Consider the following 14,816-nt stretch of genomic DNA (forward strand, 5'->3'; position numbering starts at 1 on the left):
ACCAGGGATGTTTTATTGTTCAATAACAAAAATATATTTTTTCAAAGCCAGTGTTATCATTGCCAACACCCTATTACTATTTGATGTTACTGCCATTTTTTTATGAAACCATTGAATATATTTTTGCAATGTTATTAGCACCAATAATAATATATATTGATTGTACCAGATACTCACCAACAGTTTTAAATTACATCTACCTGAACCTGAAATGGCCTAGTCTTATCATGGGTAATTTCACTGATCAAACAACTCGTTTTCCTCACACTGCAGGCCTATATAAGACGGTCACTGTTCCCAGCCTTGTAGGAAAAAACTGGGCTGATAAAAACATTCAGTCTCCCGTTAGAGTTGGTGTAAATGGCTAAATATTGTCCAGCCATCAGCTGAGTGCTAAACCAGCCCAAAAGCAGGGGTGTAAAAAGTACAAAGTAGAAGTACTCGGCTGTGTTCACCAGTTTTGGGAAGTTCCTAAAGAAGGGTTAAATGACCATGTAAACAGAGTTCATAACTCATCAGTGTCCTTAATTGATAATTTACACTCTTCCTTTTTATTTAATTGATCACTAGTTAGTTTTGAACTCCCTTTACCTGGTTATTTAGATCTTAATTAGATACTTCCCAAAAGTGGTGAACACAGCCGAACCCAGTTGAGTACTTTTACTTTGTACTTTTTACACCTCTGCCCAAAAGTATATTGGGGCATTTTCGGTCAGTTACGATTAATTAGAGAGTGAGCACATACCTGGCTTACAATGTTTCTGTCACACTTAACAGCTGTCCTATAGCCCAGCTAGATAGTGAACAGCCAGGCTGATGATACTATAAACTAGACAGCAAAATTCTGTAAAAAGACCCATCTACTACCCATCTAACAGTGAAGTATACACAGTTCTACAGGCCCGCAAGGGAGTACACCGTCAGGTTAGGGCTCTGGTCAGCCACCACCAGGCTTGGCTTCCCTCTAAGCAGAGCAGGACACACCCAGTTCACCTTGTCCCCATGGTTGAAGCTGAGCTTCGGGCCTGTCTTCAGGGACTCCTCTGTGCCTGGTGACTGACCCATGCTGCTGCCCTCCACACCCTCTTCCTTTTTTTCCTCTCCCTCCACAGTCTCCTTTTCCTCCTGGGCTTTAGGCTTAGCCTGGGACTGGAGTTTGGCTTTAGCTCTGGCCTTGGGTCTTCTGCGGTTGGCTGGTACTGCTTGTGGCTTGGCCTTATCTTCACAAGTGACTACCTGGTTCTGGCTGAGGTCCCAGAGGGCCACCAGGCCGTCGTTGCCCCCAGTAGCCAGCCAGTACGGGTGGGGTAAGAAGCTGAGAAAGTGGGCCTGCGAGACTCCCTGACTGTGGGCCTTGAACGCCCCCTGCTGGTCCAGCTTGGAGCCGCTGCCAATTCGCATCAGGTGCACGTGTCCATCCTCCGCTGCACAGGCCACAATGTTCCCGCAGCTTGCCACTGTGACGCAGTGCGCAAGAGGTGGATTGAAGAGCTGACCGGCCTTCTGCTGATTCCCATCTTCCTCCTCCACCACTTCCTGCAGGTTGAGGGTCCACAGTGGGCGGGTCTTCTGAAGGCTCCACAACATCACCTGCAATGGATTATTATTAAATTATTATTTAATAATTATTAAAGTCTACTCAAGTCTTTCCTCATGCTCTCTCCATTCCAGCCCTCTTACCTGCATGTCGAGCCCGGCTGAGACCAGGTTGTTGGGCCTGAGGGGGCGGAAAGCCACTGATGAGACGATGTTTGTGTGTCGGCGGAGAGTCCTGATTGCTTTGCTGCCTGGCAGCTCGAGCACCCTGACCACCCCCGAGTCGTCAGCCACGGCCAGAGCTGAGCCCGTCTCGTTCAAAGCCAAAGAGTTGATCTCCTCCTTCCCTGCCCCCTGCAGCTCCTCCACGACTCCCTTCAGGCTGCGGGGGTCCAATACGCTCACAGTCTCTCCGTGGGAAACGTACAACAGGCCTGGAGCCTCCGGGGAGAACACAGCACTAGTCACGTCATCCCTGCTGACCAGACCTAGAGTTGCTAACACAGTTCCCTCCTTATTCCACACAGTCACTTCACCCTCCTCTGAGCCAGAGGCTAAGAAGCCATCAGCACCCTCAAAAGCCCCCACACACAGCACAGGTGTGGAATGGCCCTCACACAACTGCCTGCTGGCCATGATCACATTGGAACACCTAGACAGAAGCAGAATAAATACTAGATAACTGAGGCTTAGTGAAGCTGGTTTCATTTGCAAACAACATGTCTGTCTGCTTAACTTAAAGGGAATCGAGCAATCTAGTATAACAATAATTCTGCAGTTAAAAATGGCATGAATAGTTAACTAATTGTAGTCCTATAATATAGGCGAAACAAAACCAGTAATGATATTAATAAGCTATTAAAAATAAAACATGTACGTTTAGGTATTGTCTGCTTAAGTCAAAACAACCATGTGAATAGTTGTTTTGAATGCAACATTGCTCTAGTTAGATAGGTTGTCAACACTATCATCCATCGAAACACTTGCTTGATGTCAATAGCGAAATAACGCATATATATATATATATATATATATATATATACAAAAATACATAACATAGCTAGCTTAAGACAGTGCAATGTAATGAACAAACGCTAAGTTCAGACACGTTTACCTTTCACATACACGTTAGTTTCCGATTTTAAAATGTCGCACATTGATGACATCACATGGTAGGTGACTAACTGGTCCGTTCATTGGGTCTATCAAAAAATAATAATAATTGCAAAACCTTTAACACATGGGGAAAAGTGTCACCCTCAAACTGTTTTTTTCTGAAGGGCCAAATTATATAATGGTAATATAAAGTTCTAATTATAAAGCTGTTTTTACACTTGCGATGTGACTACAATTAGAAGAAAACATTGCAGGTTGACAGAAGCTCTCCATTTTTGATAAATGCACATTGATATATTTTTGTATTATGGATGACTAATTATTACTTAAACATTGCCTACAGCAGTGGAAGTCTGTGTTTGTTTGTGCTGCTGAATTCATAGTAATACAAGACTATTCAGCAGAAATAATTCAGTGGGCTTCAACAAACAGCAGATTAGGGACAGTGCAGATAGTGGGTAATTCAAACTCTATAATCTTTTGTGCGAAGAGATGGGCTTGAGACAGCACACTTAACCCATGCGAGAAAGAAACACATTTCAAAAATATTTTTGAGGATACATTTTGGGAAACATGTGAAATGTAAAAAAAGTATTAATTTTGAAATGTATTTTACTGTCATGAACATTTATGTGGAACACACATTTGTTTGGAAAAATATAATTTGATATATCTTTAAATATAAATATGATTTGTTTCACTTTTCTTTCAAAGCTAACAGAGTTCTCTCTCTGTCAATCTGTCACTCTCTCTCATGGAGCAGTAAGGTTGAAAATGGGGTACACAATGCCGTCCGCTGATTCATCCAAAGCTGGAGTTTTGATGAGTGTGGCCCATTTCTGGGTCATTGCACAAAATGACACCCTGACACACTGAATGGAGAACAGACCGGGCACCATAGTTGGAACACACACACACAAACACTCAACCTAAAGTGCATTCATATGCTAACACAGATACTCAAAAAGCAACTCTCACTCCCACCAAAAGATTTTACTGTAAGTATACTTTTTTCTTCTTTTCAGGCTACTCTCTGCATCTGTAGTTTAGAAACATTTACTGAGTTTTCCCCACGAGAAATAACACATGTTTATCTGTGGTTATTAATACTTCATCAAATGACTTGTGTCAGAGACGTTAAATGTTGATATTGTGATGAGCTGAGCAGTGTGAAATATCACACTCACTTCTGGTGTCCTCAGATGGTATCTCAATCGCATTGAGTTTTTGTACCACTATATTTCATTCTCATAAGGAGACACTGTATGGCCATATTAACTGTTAGCTGAAATATTAATGCTACAGGTCCCATGTAGCTCAGGTGTTTAGAGCATGGCATGCAATGCTTTATTCACTACAGTAAGTTGCTTTGGAAATGAACGTCTCCTGAATTACTTCACAGAAAGCTTAAAGTATATTGATAATCAATACAATGCAATGTACAAATATGACATGGGATGTGAATGATGAGAAAGGAATTAGAAATGGACACGGAATCAAAAGAAACAGGGGAATATTTGTATAGGGGTAAATATACGTCACAGTTTAGGCCACAACAGTCCTTAAAACCTGTGGCCTTTGAAAGAATGCTGACAGCGGAACTAGAGGCAATCTGCTGCTGACGCCTGTATCATGGTTTGTGACCACAGCTTACTTAGATACATTCTATTAACATTATTTACAATCTTTTTTCTAAACTTGCTTAGGTCACAGGAACACACATTGGTACAGCCTGCTTCCAACTAAATTGGATTGCTGAATTTTCCCACAACTTCTGGATAAAACATCTAGCAGTGTTCCCCTTATTTACTGGACTATCCGTGGACAGCAACATTTCTAGAAAATTGGATTACACCTTAAGTTTGGGACTTGCCTACTCTATGAATGGACCGTGGTCCTACCCCATTCTGATTACCATTTGAATGACTACTCTTTCTGTTTATTACCGCTTTTATTAAACTCTTTCTGTGTCACTCTTTCTGGGGTGGATTTCAGCTGTAAAACACCCACACGCCTTCACCGGCCATGAGATCGTCGCCGTATTTCCCTGCACGCTCTGTGTTGTTCCGTAAGGAGGCCAATGGAGTGACGTACCGTGTCCCAGCTCTCCTCTACTTGTCTCGCTCCAACTCCTTCCTGGCCTTCTGCGAGGAAAGACTCAGCCCCTCAGATGCCCAGGCTCACCTGCTGGTCGTGCGCAAAGGCACCTTCTACAGAAACTATGTGGAGGTCAGTGCATACCCACCAATTTACAATGGCAAATATTATGTTTTTTGGCCCTGTACTCCAGCATATGGGATTTGAAATGACACAATGATTAACAAGTGTAGACAGTCAGATTTCATTTGAGTGTATTTACATTAATAAATCTTTTGGGTAACAAAATTAATTGGAGAAATTAACAATCTTAAAAATTTTTTTACATGAGTGCCTGAAGTCTGCAACCCATAAACATCAATAAAAGTACTGTATCTTCCCTGGTGATGCAATGCCAGGCTTTTACATCTGCCATCTTCAGTTCCTGGTTGTTTTGAGGCATTTCTGCTCTCAGTCACTGTTTGGTGTTGAAAAATTCCATGGTTGCTTTTTTAGTATGTTTAGGGTCATTGTTTTGCTGCAAGGTTAAGTGCCTTCCAATGAGATTTGAGACATCTGATTATATCAGAGCAATATGGAGGTTTCTGTATCTTTCTGAATTCACCCTACTGTTACAGTCAGCTGTTACATCAATGAAAGGCACCTGTTCCACTGGCAGCCATACATTTTTGTAGCTAACTGATGTTTTGTGCAATCCACTGTCTGGCTCAGCTGATGAATTATTCTGTGAATGGTTGTGGTTAAAATATCCACGCATACCTCCTGGAGATACTAATTATTGGACAGTTCTTTCTTGTTTTGTTCTTCTCTGTAGTGAACATTCTTTGGTCATCAACCATAGAAGTATTATATGGAGTTAGATATCTCCCAAAAGGATTGTAAGAAAATCCATCCGTAAATTGGTATTGCCGTAAAAAACCGTACTACGCAAAACATGAAACGTACGCGTCAAATTAGATATGTGAACGTACAAATACCCTGTTATGATTACGGACACATCATTTTTGCTTGTACGAATCTAGTTTTACAATTCTAAAATACAGCATCACAATGGAGTTTTGGAAGTTTCATCTAATCCTCCCAAAAAACGTAACCGAAACTTTCCGTGATTGGTGCTAATAACAAGCAGAGGCAGTGTGACCAACAGGATATCAGGGAAACTGGAAATATATCCTGCAAGATTTAAATGTAAAAGTATCTTTCTTCATGCATGCACAGTGAATGCTGATTTTCATGTGCGTAACTGCTCTTTGTGCATAGGTTTCATGTGTAATAAAAATCACTCAAACTTATAAAAAATGTATTATTGTGTAAGCCTACACACTTGTTGTGGTCCCAAATACTCAAACAGCGTTGCTCTATTGGTCTTTCGTTCCCCCCCGGGTTGTTGCTGTAAAATTAGAATTTGTTAAAATACTGAATAACTAAAACGAAATTTTAAGAAATTACTACAGAAGTTCCAGGGCACATCATAAATAGTATGGACAGAACACAGCAATTCAATAGCACATGCCAGACTAATATTTAAAGAATATCTTGACCTAAATCACTTCATTATATTATGCAGCTCAGAAGGATATTCTGTGCAATGGTATACTGTGTGTTTGTCATTTTCACACAAGTATTTTTATCTAATGCTTGATAGCCCACTGGTGTAATGTTGTTAAGCAGCCTTAAAAAAACTGCTATGGACCTTTATTTTGAACATGATATCCGGAATGGCAACACTATGGTTGAACCCTGGGCTAGCGGTCCAACTTATTGTTGCTAGCTTTACAGTTTCGAAGGACCACGTTCGGGTCTTATCTTTGCATATGCCAAATTACTGACAAAAGTTTGTACGTAGAAAACGATTTGTAAACAAATAAATGGTGACGCAAAATTAAGAATTTAACGTGTTGAAAGTCGTAAAAGGGTGTTTGTACGTTCACAGATTTAATTTCACGCTTACGTTTCAATGTTTTACGTCTGACCTTTTTACGATAATACCAATTCCTAGAATCAGGATACGTCATTAACAGCTATCTTCATGCACAAATGAAGCATACAAACACAGCTGCCTAATAAGAGACAGATATTGATGCAATTGTCCAAATACTTCTGCCTTAAAGCAGAAGTACGTCACTTTCAAGAACGGGAAGAATTTCCGCATAATTTCCCCCCAAATCTTGTGTCCCTTGTGTGATGTCAGTTCACTCTTAAAGACCCACACGTCCCCATCTGTTCACTTTATTCAGCTCATCTAAAAATGTCTTAATCGGACCAGATGAGTTGACATGCCATTCTTTTAATTATATATTAAAAATGAATCACTTACCCAACAGAACTGCCCCATCTGCGTCTTAGTGTAATGCATTTTAATAGGATCCATCTGCAGACCACCCAATACTATCGATCTGCAGAACCACAGACCACCCAATAGGATCCATCTGCAGACACGCAGACCACCCAATAGGATCCATCTGCAGACACGCAGACCACCCAATAGTATCCATCTGAAAGACACGCAGACTAACCAATAGGATCCATCTGCAGACCCGCAAGACCACCCAATAGTTTTGATCTGCAGACACGAAGACCACCCAATAGCATCCATCTGCAGACCCACAGACCACCCAATAGCATCCATCTGCAGACCCACAGACCACCCAATAGTTTCCATCTGCAGACCCACAGACCACCCAATAGTATCCATCTGCAGACACGAAGACCACCCAATAGCATCCAGCTGCACCAATGTTCATTCTTGATTTCGAATGGCGTCTGTCTGCCTTTCTTTTAGCAGATCTGCTTTCTTTTGATCTAAAACATATTTTCTTAGGTACTGTTACGTTCTGAAAATTAGAGTAGTCACTGCCTAATATTTCCCGCCAGTGCGCGAGCCGACCACTTTTTTCAAAAGAATAGCTTAATAGATGAATAGAATAGAGCGTTGTATTAGTACAAAAAAACCTACGTACTTCAGTTTTCAATTAAGCTGTATATACAAACCGTCCTGTTTATTTTTCCATGGTATATCTAATAAATTGAGAGATGAGAAATTTAAGCTGACATTCTATAATTTAACCTGATTAAAATCCTGGGTGTACAGAGTCAAAACTACAAAACGTGTATCACTGTCCAAATACTTATGGACCACACTGTATGTTAGGACAGAGCTATGACCGTTGTCTTAAACCCTTTTCTAATATCTGCCATTTTATTCCTTTTCCCTTCATGTCTCTAACCTTCTCCCTACGCTTAGTGGGAAGACATGCGTGTTTTGGGCACAGCTCGGTTGGTGGGCCACCGATCGATGAACCCATGCCCGCTGTACGATGAGTTCACAGGCACTCTCTTCCTATTCTTCATCGCTGTGCTAGGCCATACCTCTGAGTCATACCAGCTGATCACGGGGAAGAACGTCACGCGCCTCTGCTTCATCTCCAGTACCGATCAGGGAAACACCTGGAGCCCCGCCATTGACCTGACCAAGAAGGTTATAGGAGACACCATCAAAGGTGAGAAAAGGTTTTAAGAGAAAGGTTCTTATCATGAACTTATGGCACTCACTAGAGGTTTATGATAAATTATGAGGGTTTCATAGTGTTATCTCTTTGATTCTGGTTCTGGCTGTTATCGCATCCTCAGACTGGGCCACCTTCGCCTTGGGCCCAGGACACGGCATCCAGCTGAAGTCAGGCCGTTTACTGGTCCCAGCTTATGCCTATCACATCGACTGCAGGGAGTGCTTTGGCCAGATGTGCCAGACCACGCCGCACGCCTTCTGTTTCCATAGTGACACCCATGGCCGGACGTGGCGGTTCGGGGAGGCGGTTCCCGGGCCGGAGAGTGTGGAGTGCCAGATGGTCTCTGTTGATGAGGAGGATGGGACAAACGTGTTGTACTGTAACGCACGGAGCCCCCTTGGCTGCAGGGTGCAGTCGCTGAGTCTGGACGATGGGGCTGTCTTCCAGGATGGACAGTTGGTGCAGCGACTCACGGAGCCTCGCAATGGCTGCCACGGCAGTGTAGTGGGGTTCCCTGCCCCCCTTCACCTCAACCTCCACCATGAGCCAACAAGCCACTCCAGACACTGGACTTCCTTCACAGCTAAGTCCCTTGACTCATCCGGAGCCACCACCCCTCATCCTTGCTCCACGCAGAATTTTCTCACCCCTACCTGGGTGGTGTACTCACACCCGACGTGGGCCAACGCGAGAAAGGACCTGGGCGTGTACCTCAGCCTGTTCCCCCGTGACCCAGATAGCTGGTCTGGCCCATGGGTCATCTACGAAGGTCCTAGTGCCTACTCTGACCTGGCTTACCTGGAGCTGCCATCAGCAGGAGCCCCGTCTGCCGTGGCCTTCGCCTGCCTGTTTGAGTGTGGCACCAGCACAGCCTACGATGAGATTTCCTTCAGCATCTTCACACTGTATGAACTTATTGACAACCTGCCCCGCAACACAAATTCAGCTAGGAAAACACAGGCATGTACTGACAATCAGGCAGCTAGCAAAACACATAGGTTTCACAATACAACAAGAGTGATGGAAAAGAGGCCAGAGGTAAGGAAGAGGAGGATAAGGAATCTGTGTTGTCTTTGCAATGTTTCATAACTTCTTCATTAACTGCCGTAGCAAGGGTTTCTGGACTATTTTGTCCCTAAACCCCAATTAGAAATACATTTTACTCCCCCAGCTATGTCAAAACTAACGATATATCTATATCTATAAACTTTTTTCATTGGAGCTTGTAGAACCGAATATCATTATTTTTTGTTTTTCTCCCAGTCTAATTTACTGCCTGGTCCGGTTTACACTGAGTCTTATCTTTTAAGAATGGGGTCATATTATGTTGTAGTATAAAGGGAATTAAAAATGTTTTACCTTGATATTAAATTGTTCCTTACCCTTAAAGAGTATATGTATGTCAGGATTTCATTTTCTTTAAACATAGTTTTACCTTAGCCACTGTTTGGTAACATGCAATAGAAGTAATTAGTCATTTTTTTCTTTATAACATAAAAAAATCAATTTATCATCTGAAATCAGTTCAATCAGTCAAATGTATTTTATAAAGCCCTTTTTAAATCAGCTGATGTCACAAAAGGCTTTTATAAAATACCCAGCCTGAAAACCCAAAGAGCAATCATCAACTCATATTTTGTTTGATGCTACTTAAAGCGGATTTAGTCAATTAGAAAATAAACACACTCACAAGCTGTAATTACTTCCTTTGATTTGTTGCTAGCATTGGTTAAAGTTAGCAGATTTTTTCCACAGTGTTTCTCTCAATAAGAAAACCCCACACTGGGTCAAGACCTATTTCGTATTGTGTTTCCTGCCTGTTTCCTTCTGCTTTGGGAAGTCTTCAGCACATGACTCACGTTTACTTCTCTGTTTTGTGTGCATAAGCATCATATTTAAACAAAGTCCACACAGTCTGAATGATTCAAGTTTCTGATCTTTTACCTAGCAATGTATTTGTCTTTCTGATACCAAGTCCATCCAATCCTAGTAACAATGTCAGTGTAAATCTAGTGTAATTATCTAGTGTGCAGAAACATAGCTATTGCAGTAGTTACATTTTTGTTTAATACTAGGATAGACTAGCTATATTAAAATGCTCCCGGATTGCTGTAATAATCAATACATTTTCACCACCGGAGGCTTACATATACGATTTTAAACCATCCTTTATTAAACATACCTCTCTTTCTTTGCAGTATTTGTGTAATTATTAGGATTTCAGACTTCATGTGTGTCAGCGATGATGCGCTGATGTTGTTTAAATCATCTGTCCACTAACCCTAAACAATAGAATAAACATCATACCATTTTGTAATCCTGTACTCTACACCAGTGGTTCCCAACCAGGGTACTAGGACCCCTGGGGGTACTTGGCCTCTCCATAGGGTACTTGAAATCACTCATGACACCACAGGCTTACTAGTGAAATTAACATGACGGGTACTTCTGGGGCACTCCGAGCAGAGCAAAATTCTGTTGGTGGTACAGTAACTGAAAAAGGTTGGGAACCACTGATCTAAATTGTCACCAACAACATTGGTGCACCATCTTAAAAGCACTTAGTCAAGGAATGTTTTCCTTTCTGGTATCATGATCAAAAAGGAAAGTCAAGTTTGGTAGAGATTAGAGAAAGGGAAGTGAGAGCTGACAGTGAGCTACATGGACAGAAATGACATGATGACTTAGCAAACCATTATAGACAGTTACATTCTCTTGTGGCTGGTAAAATTATATTTAGAAAAGATACACACACACACACACCATGCTGCTGCAACCAGAAGTCTTTTAAGTATTCATTATTCAGTACACAGACTCTGTTACTATTTACTATTGCACATTTAAAACACACATTTATATAGCATATCCTTTACTTAATGTTTCCACCATTATTTTTATTCACATTATTTTTATGAGTATAGATGCGATAAAGAGGTCAATGAACCACAGACAGTGTGGATAGAAGAAGGACGCTGCCATTAGCACAAATACTTTGATCTAAACATTTCTAGTCAGAACCCAGTTCATTGGTGATGAAGACATGAACATATTTTGCCGTGGGCATCCGGACAATCATTATACTCTGATTAATTGCCTCAACATAGTGTCAACATAATAGCCTCAGCATAGAAATAATAGTCTATATTATGGCTAATGTGTGGCTAATGTGGGCTCAATGAGGAAATATTGATGCATTTTCATGACAACATTGTTTGGGTGGAGTTCCAGTAACTAACCTTTTTACCGTTGTGTCCCATTACTATTACATTTTTTTTTATCAATCAGTTTTCTTAATGTACTATATTATACTACTGTTGGTTGCACTGCTGTGAAGGAACCAGCAAACAGGAATTTTAAGAGTTCCATACTGTGTGCATATTACAAGGAAAACTATAAACATGAAAACACTGGTTATATCAGAGACTTATTACTGGGTAAAATAAAAACATCTAAGTGGAAAAAAAACATCCTGCTTTCAGGGGGAAACAAAAGCTAGGTTAAAGATGACTGCGACTGTAAAAACTGGATGTAACCATATTCTAAGGGACTCAACAATCTAAATGGTATTACAAGACTGAAAGGGGGATGTCAGTTCTCTGTTGTTCATCTAGGTCGAACGGACATCCTGTTATGCACATGTGACATCTCCAGCTGAGTGGAGGTTTCCGTGGGCGACTCCAACGCGCCCTGGGGGAGGGGCTTGCGTTTAAGAGCGGCTGTCAATCTTTTCCGGAACACTTTGCACAAAAACACGTAGATCAGCGGGTCCAGACATACGTTAGTGGCAGACAGCCAGAGTGTGGTCTCCTTGGCAACATAGAGTGCGTTACTCGCCCGGCATTGGTTGGCTACACTCCGGGTCTGGGTGAGAGTGTAGGGCACTCTGGCAAAATGGAAGGGTGCAAAACAAACAAAAAACACCCCCACCACAACAAAGACTTTGGCCGTGGTCTTTCGGCTGGCCGTGATGGAGCCACTGCGTGAGGCTCTGTACGACTCATAGACTTTCCGACTGATGAAGGTGTAACACACAACCATCAGAACAAGGGTGCCCCAGAACACCACCTGGAGAAGAGAATTTAACACTCAGTAAGGCATCAGATATAGCAAACACTATATTTTAAATGTGGTTGTACACTAATACAAAGAATCATCTAATCAAAGGATAAATCCCTTCCTGGCAGAAATAGTTGAAGCCTTCATGCCACAGTATGCCAGCCTGATTCTTCATGGAGGTACACTTTAGCCGGCCACTAGAGAGCGACGGTGTGCGGTCACTCAGAATAGTGTTGGGTAGTGCCAGCGACACCATTACAGCCCAGACGCCCGCACTCAAGGCCTGTCCAACCCCGACCCTCTGAAGGGGGCACTTCCAAAAAGGCCTGACTATCTTCATGTAGCGGTCCAGGCTGATGAGCCCCAGAAGTAGGATGCTGATGTACATGGTGGTATAGAAGAGGACCGCAGAGTAGCGGCAGTAAAAAGCGCGCAGGCGCCAGGAACCCACATCTGAGTCGGCAAGGACCTTCAGTGGAATGGTCAGAGTCATCAGCAGGTCCGCCACCACCTGTTGACGGTCCACCATTTAATTTCTCAGTCATTTTGTTTGAGCATTTTTGACAGATAACAACAAAATAGTTTTTAAAACAAAGAGAGGTTACACTTTATTTTGGGAGTCGCAATTTCCATCTGTGGATGATCTGTAGATAGTAATACTATCAACTAACTTTCAACAAACTATCAGTTGATAAACAACTGCTTGCTAAGGTTAAGGTTAGGTTTAGAATAAAGTTTAGTGTAAGGTTTAAGGTTAAGGATAGAATACATTTTAGGGTTAGGATATATGTAAGAGTTAGGATTAGTAGATAGCTAAAATGTTATGTATAGTCAGTAGACAAGCTGTAGAGCATCTACAGACATACTTTCAGGACTCTCAAAATGAAGGGTTACCCAAAGAAAACATATGAATGCTGGTTCCCTTACTATGTTCTTCAGATAGACCACAAAGGTGGATGTGCTGCGGATGTTGAAGAAGATCCATGCAGCAAGGCAGTTGAGTACCAGGGCAAATAGGAAAAGGGTGCTGTACAGACCGGGAAAAACCACAGAAGTCACGCTGGTGTCACGCACACATTTCAGGGAAAAATTTGACTGGCTGCCGTTCATCCTCACGCCCGATGGTACTTTGGAGAGGAACAGAAAATTAAATGATTGATTAGTGTGCAATATTGCCTGTACTTCCTCAGGGCACTGACATTTACAGAGAAGTTAATTGGTTGTGGTATTCTTTGGTATTCAACACAACCACAAACCCACTGGAAAGATAACTTAGTAACAAGCAAACACTTTGTTTAGCGATTTCCATTAGTGTGCATTTTATTTAATGAATTTCATAATATGAAAATGTTATAAATATTAATTTGAACAATGTAAATACATTAGTTCATGCAATGTAGGATATTAAAGTCTTAAGTAAATCTATTACTGTAGTTATCTTTTCTTCATGAACAAAAAGCAATTTGTTGACCTGCCAGTAAATTGACCTCAAGTTTAATCTTGTTTTTAGAACAGTATAAGTTCCACTGAAGATTGTATTTTCATTCGAAACTCCATTTCCATCTTCTACTCTTGATCCTGGCAAAAATGTGTCTCTGTATCCGCTCGGCTTGGCACCTTACATACGGAAACCTTACAGCTTTGAATGTCTTTCAGGGCTGTAACAGGGACTATGGCAACTAAGGCACATTTTAAGAATTGGATCCATTCGCATTTAGAAAAATTTATCCATTATGTTTACTGATTTTCAAAGGAGTCAGATGAAATCATGTTGGAAATCCTGTCTCTGTTTCTCAGAATAATACAAATCCCTGAAAATAAATTAAGCACTGTCTCCATCAATCAACATTTAAACTGTCTGATTTGCACAGCTCAGTTCATAACACATATGTTTGCTGTATTCACTGAAAAAGTAAATTGAGTTACAATTATTGAAGGTATTTGTGACATTTAAATATATTATTATACTGTATGAATATACAGTATGAATATAAATAGAAAGAAATGCCTTAATGAAATATACTTACCCTATAATTGAAGTTTTAATTTTGAAGATGTCAAATTTACTACAGCATTCAACATGAAAAAACAGAACATGGCAGTGTTCCTCAAATTGATGAACTGCAATATTCCATTCAGCTTTTTTTCTAAGACGTCACAATATCCCTTGATCTGCAGTGGTACAACATCTTTCACACCTTCAAAAGAAATTGTGTCTTTGAACGAAGACTGGTGTGTGCACGTGTGAGACGGTTGGTTGCTGCATCGAGCCAGTGTGTGGCTGTCATGTCAAATTCCCAATGCCAGCCGGTCTCCGGTCTCCGGTCTCCGGTCTCCCTCTGCTGTGTGAATGAGTCTTTCCCCGTACTCTTCCTGTTTAATTGTTAACTCAAAGGCTAGTTCTGCTCAGACACATCCTCCCCTGTGCCAGTGTGTGTCAGATTTACTCGATCGTGAGAGGCAAACGCAGGAGGCAGGTCACACTTCCTGACAGCATTCACT

General features: G+C 41.4%; 3 protein-coding genes across 8 annotated transcripts; 1 reads left to right on the top strand and 2 right to left on the bottom strand.

Annotated features, from left to right (window-relative positions):
• Positions 1-609: 609 nt before the first annotated feature.
• Positions 610-4,821, bottom strand: wdr53 (WD repeat domain 53). Of its 3 annotated transcripts, none has more exons than XM_010866986.4 (3): positions 4,747-4,821; positions 1,681-2,188; positions 610-1,590 (listed from the first exon to the last, which is right to left on the bottom strand). In XM_010866986.4, the coding sequence occupies exons 2-3, from the start codon at positions 2,170-2,172 to the stop codon at positions 895-897; spliced, it is 1,188 nt and encodes a 395-aa protein (XP_010865288.1). In that variant the 5' UTR covers positions 2,173-2,188; positions 4,747-4,821; the 3' UTR covers positions 610-894. The 3 variants fall into 3 exon arrangements, with proteins under 3 accessions (XP_010865288.1, XP_010865287.1, XP_012995846.1); XM_010866985.4 differs by lacking the exon at positions 4,747-4,821 and adding an exon at positions 2,651-2,727; XM_013140392.4 differs by lacking the exon at positions 4,747-4,821 and having other exon boundaries at positions 1,681-2,598.
• Positions 2,768-10,455, top strand: neu4 (sialidase 4). 4 transcript variants are annotated; one of them, XM_020050006.2, is made up of 5 exons: positions 2,768-2,833; positions 3,416-3,650; positions 4,359-4,881; positions 7,994-8,249; positions 8,380-10,455. In XM_020050006.2, exons 3-5 carry the CDS (start codon positions 4,678-4,680, stop codon positions 9,345-9,347), a joined length of 1,428 nt encoding a protein of 475 aa, XP_019905565.1. In that variant the 5' UTR covers positions 2,768-2,833; positions 3,416-3,650; positions 4,359-4,677; the 3' UTR covers positions 9,348-10,455. The 4 variants fall into 4 exon arrangements, with proteins under 4 accessions (XP_019905565.1, XP_010865283.1, XP_019905567.1 ...); XM_010866981.3 differs by lacking the exon at positions 2,768-2,833 and adding an exon at positions 2,858-2,906 and having other exon boundaries at positions 4,648-4,881; XM_020050008.2 differs by lacking the exon at positions 2,768-2,833 and having other exon boundaries at positions 3,392-3,650.
• Positions 10,456-10,544: 89 nt separating this feature from the next.
• Positions 10,545-14,816, bottom strand: p2ry13 (purinergic receptor P2Y13). Its single transcript, XM_010866988.4, has 4 exons — positions 14,342-14,816; positions 13,242-13,441; positions 12,436-12,825; positions 10,545-12,323 (listed from the first exon to the last, which is right to left on the bottom strand). The coding sequence occupies exons 2-4, from the start codon at positions 13,422-13,424 to the stop codon at positions 11,862-11,864; spliced, it is 1,035 nt and encodes a 344-aa protein (XP_010865290.2). The 5' UTR covers positions 13,425-13,441; positions 14,342-14,816; the 3' UTR covers positions 10,545-11,861.

Source organism: Esox lucius, chromosome 1 (assembly GCF_011004845.1).
Source record: "Esox lucius isolate fEsoLuc1 chromosome 1, fEsoLuc1.pri, whole genome shotgun sequence".
NCBI classification, from domain to species: domain Eukaryota; kingdom Metazoa; phylum Chordata; class Actinopteri; order Esociformes; family Esocidae; genus Esox; species Esox lucius.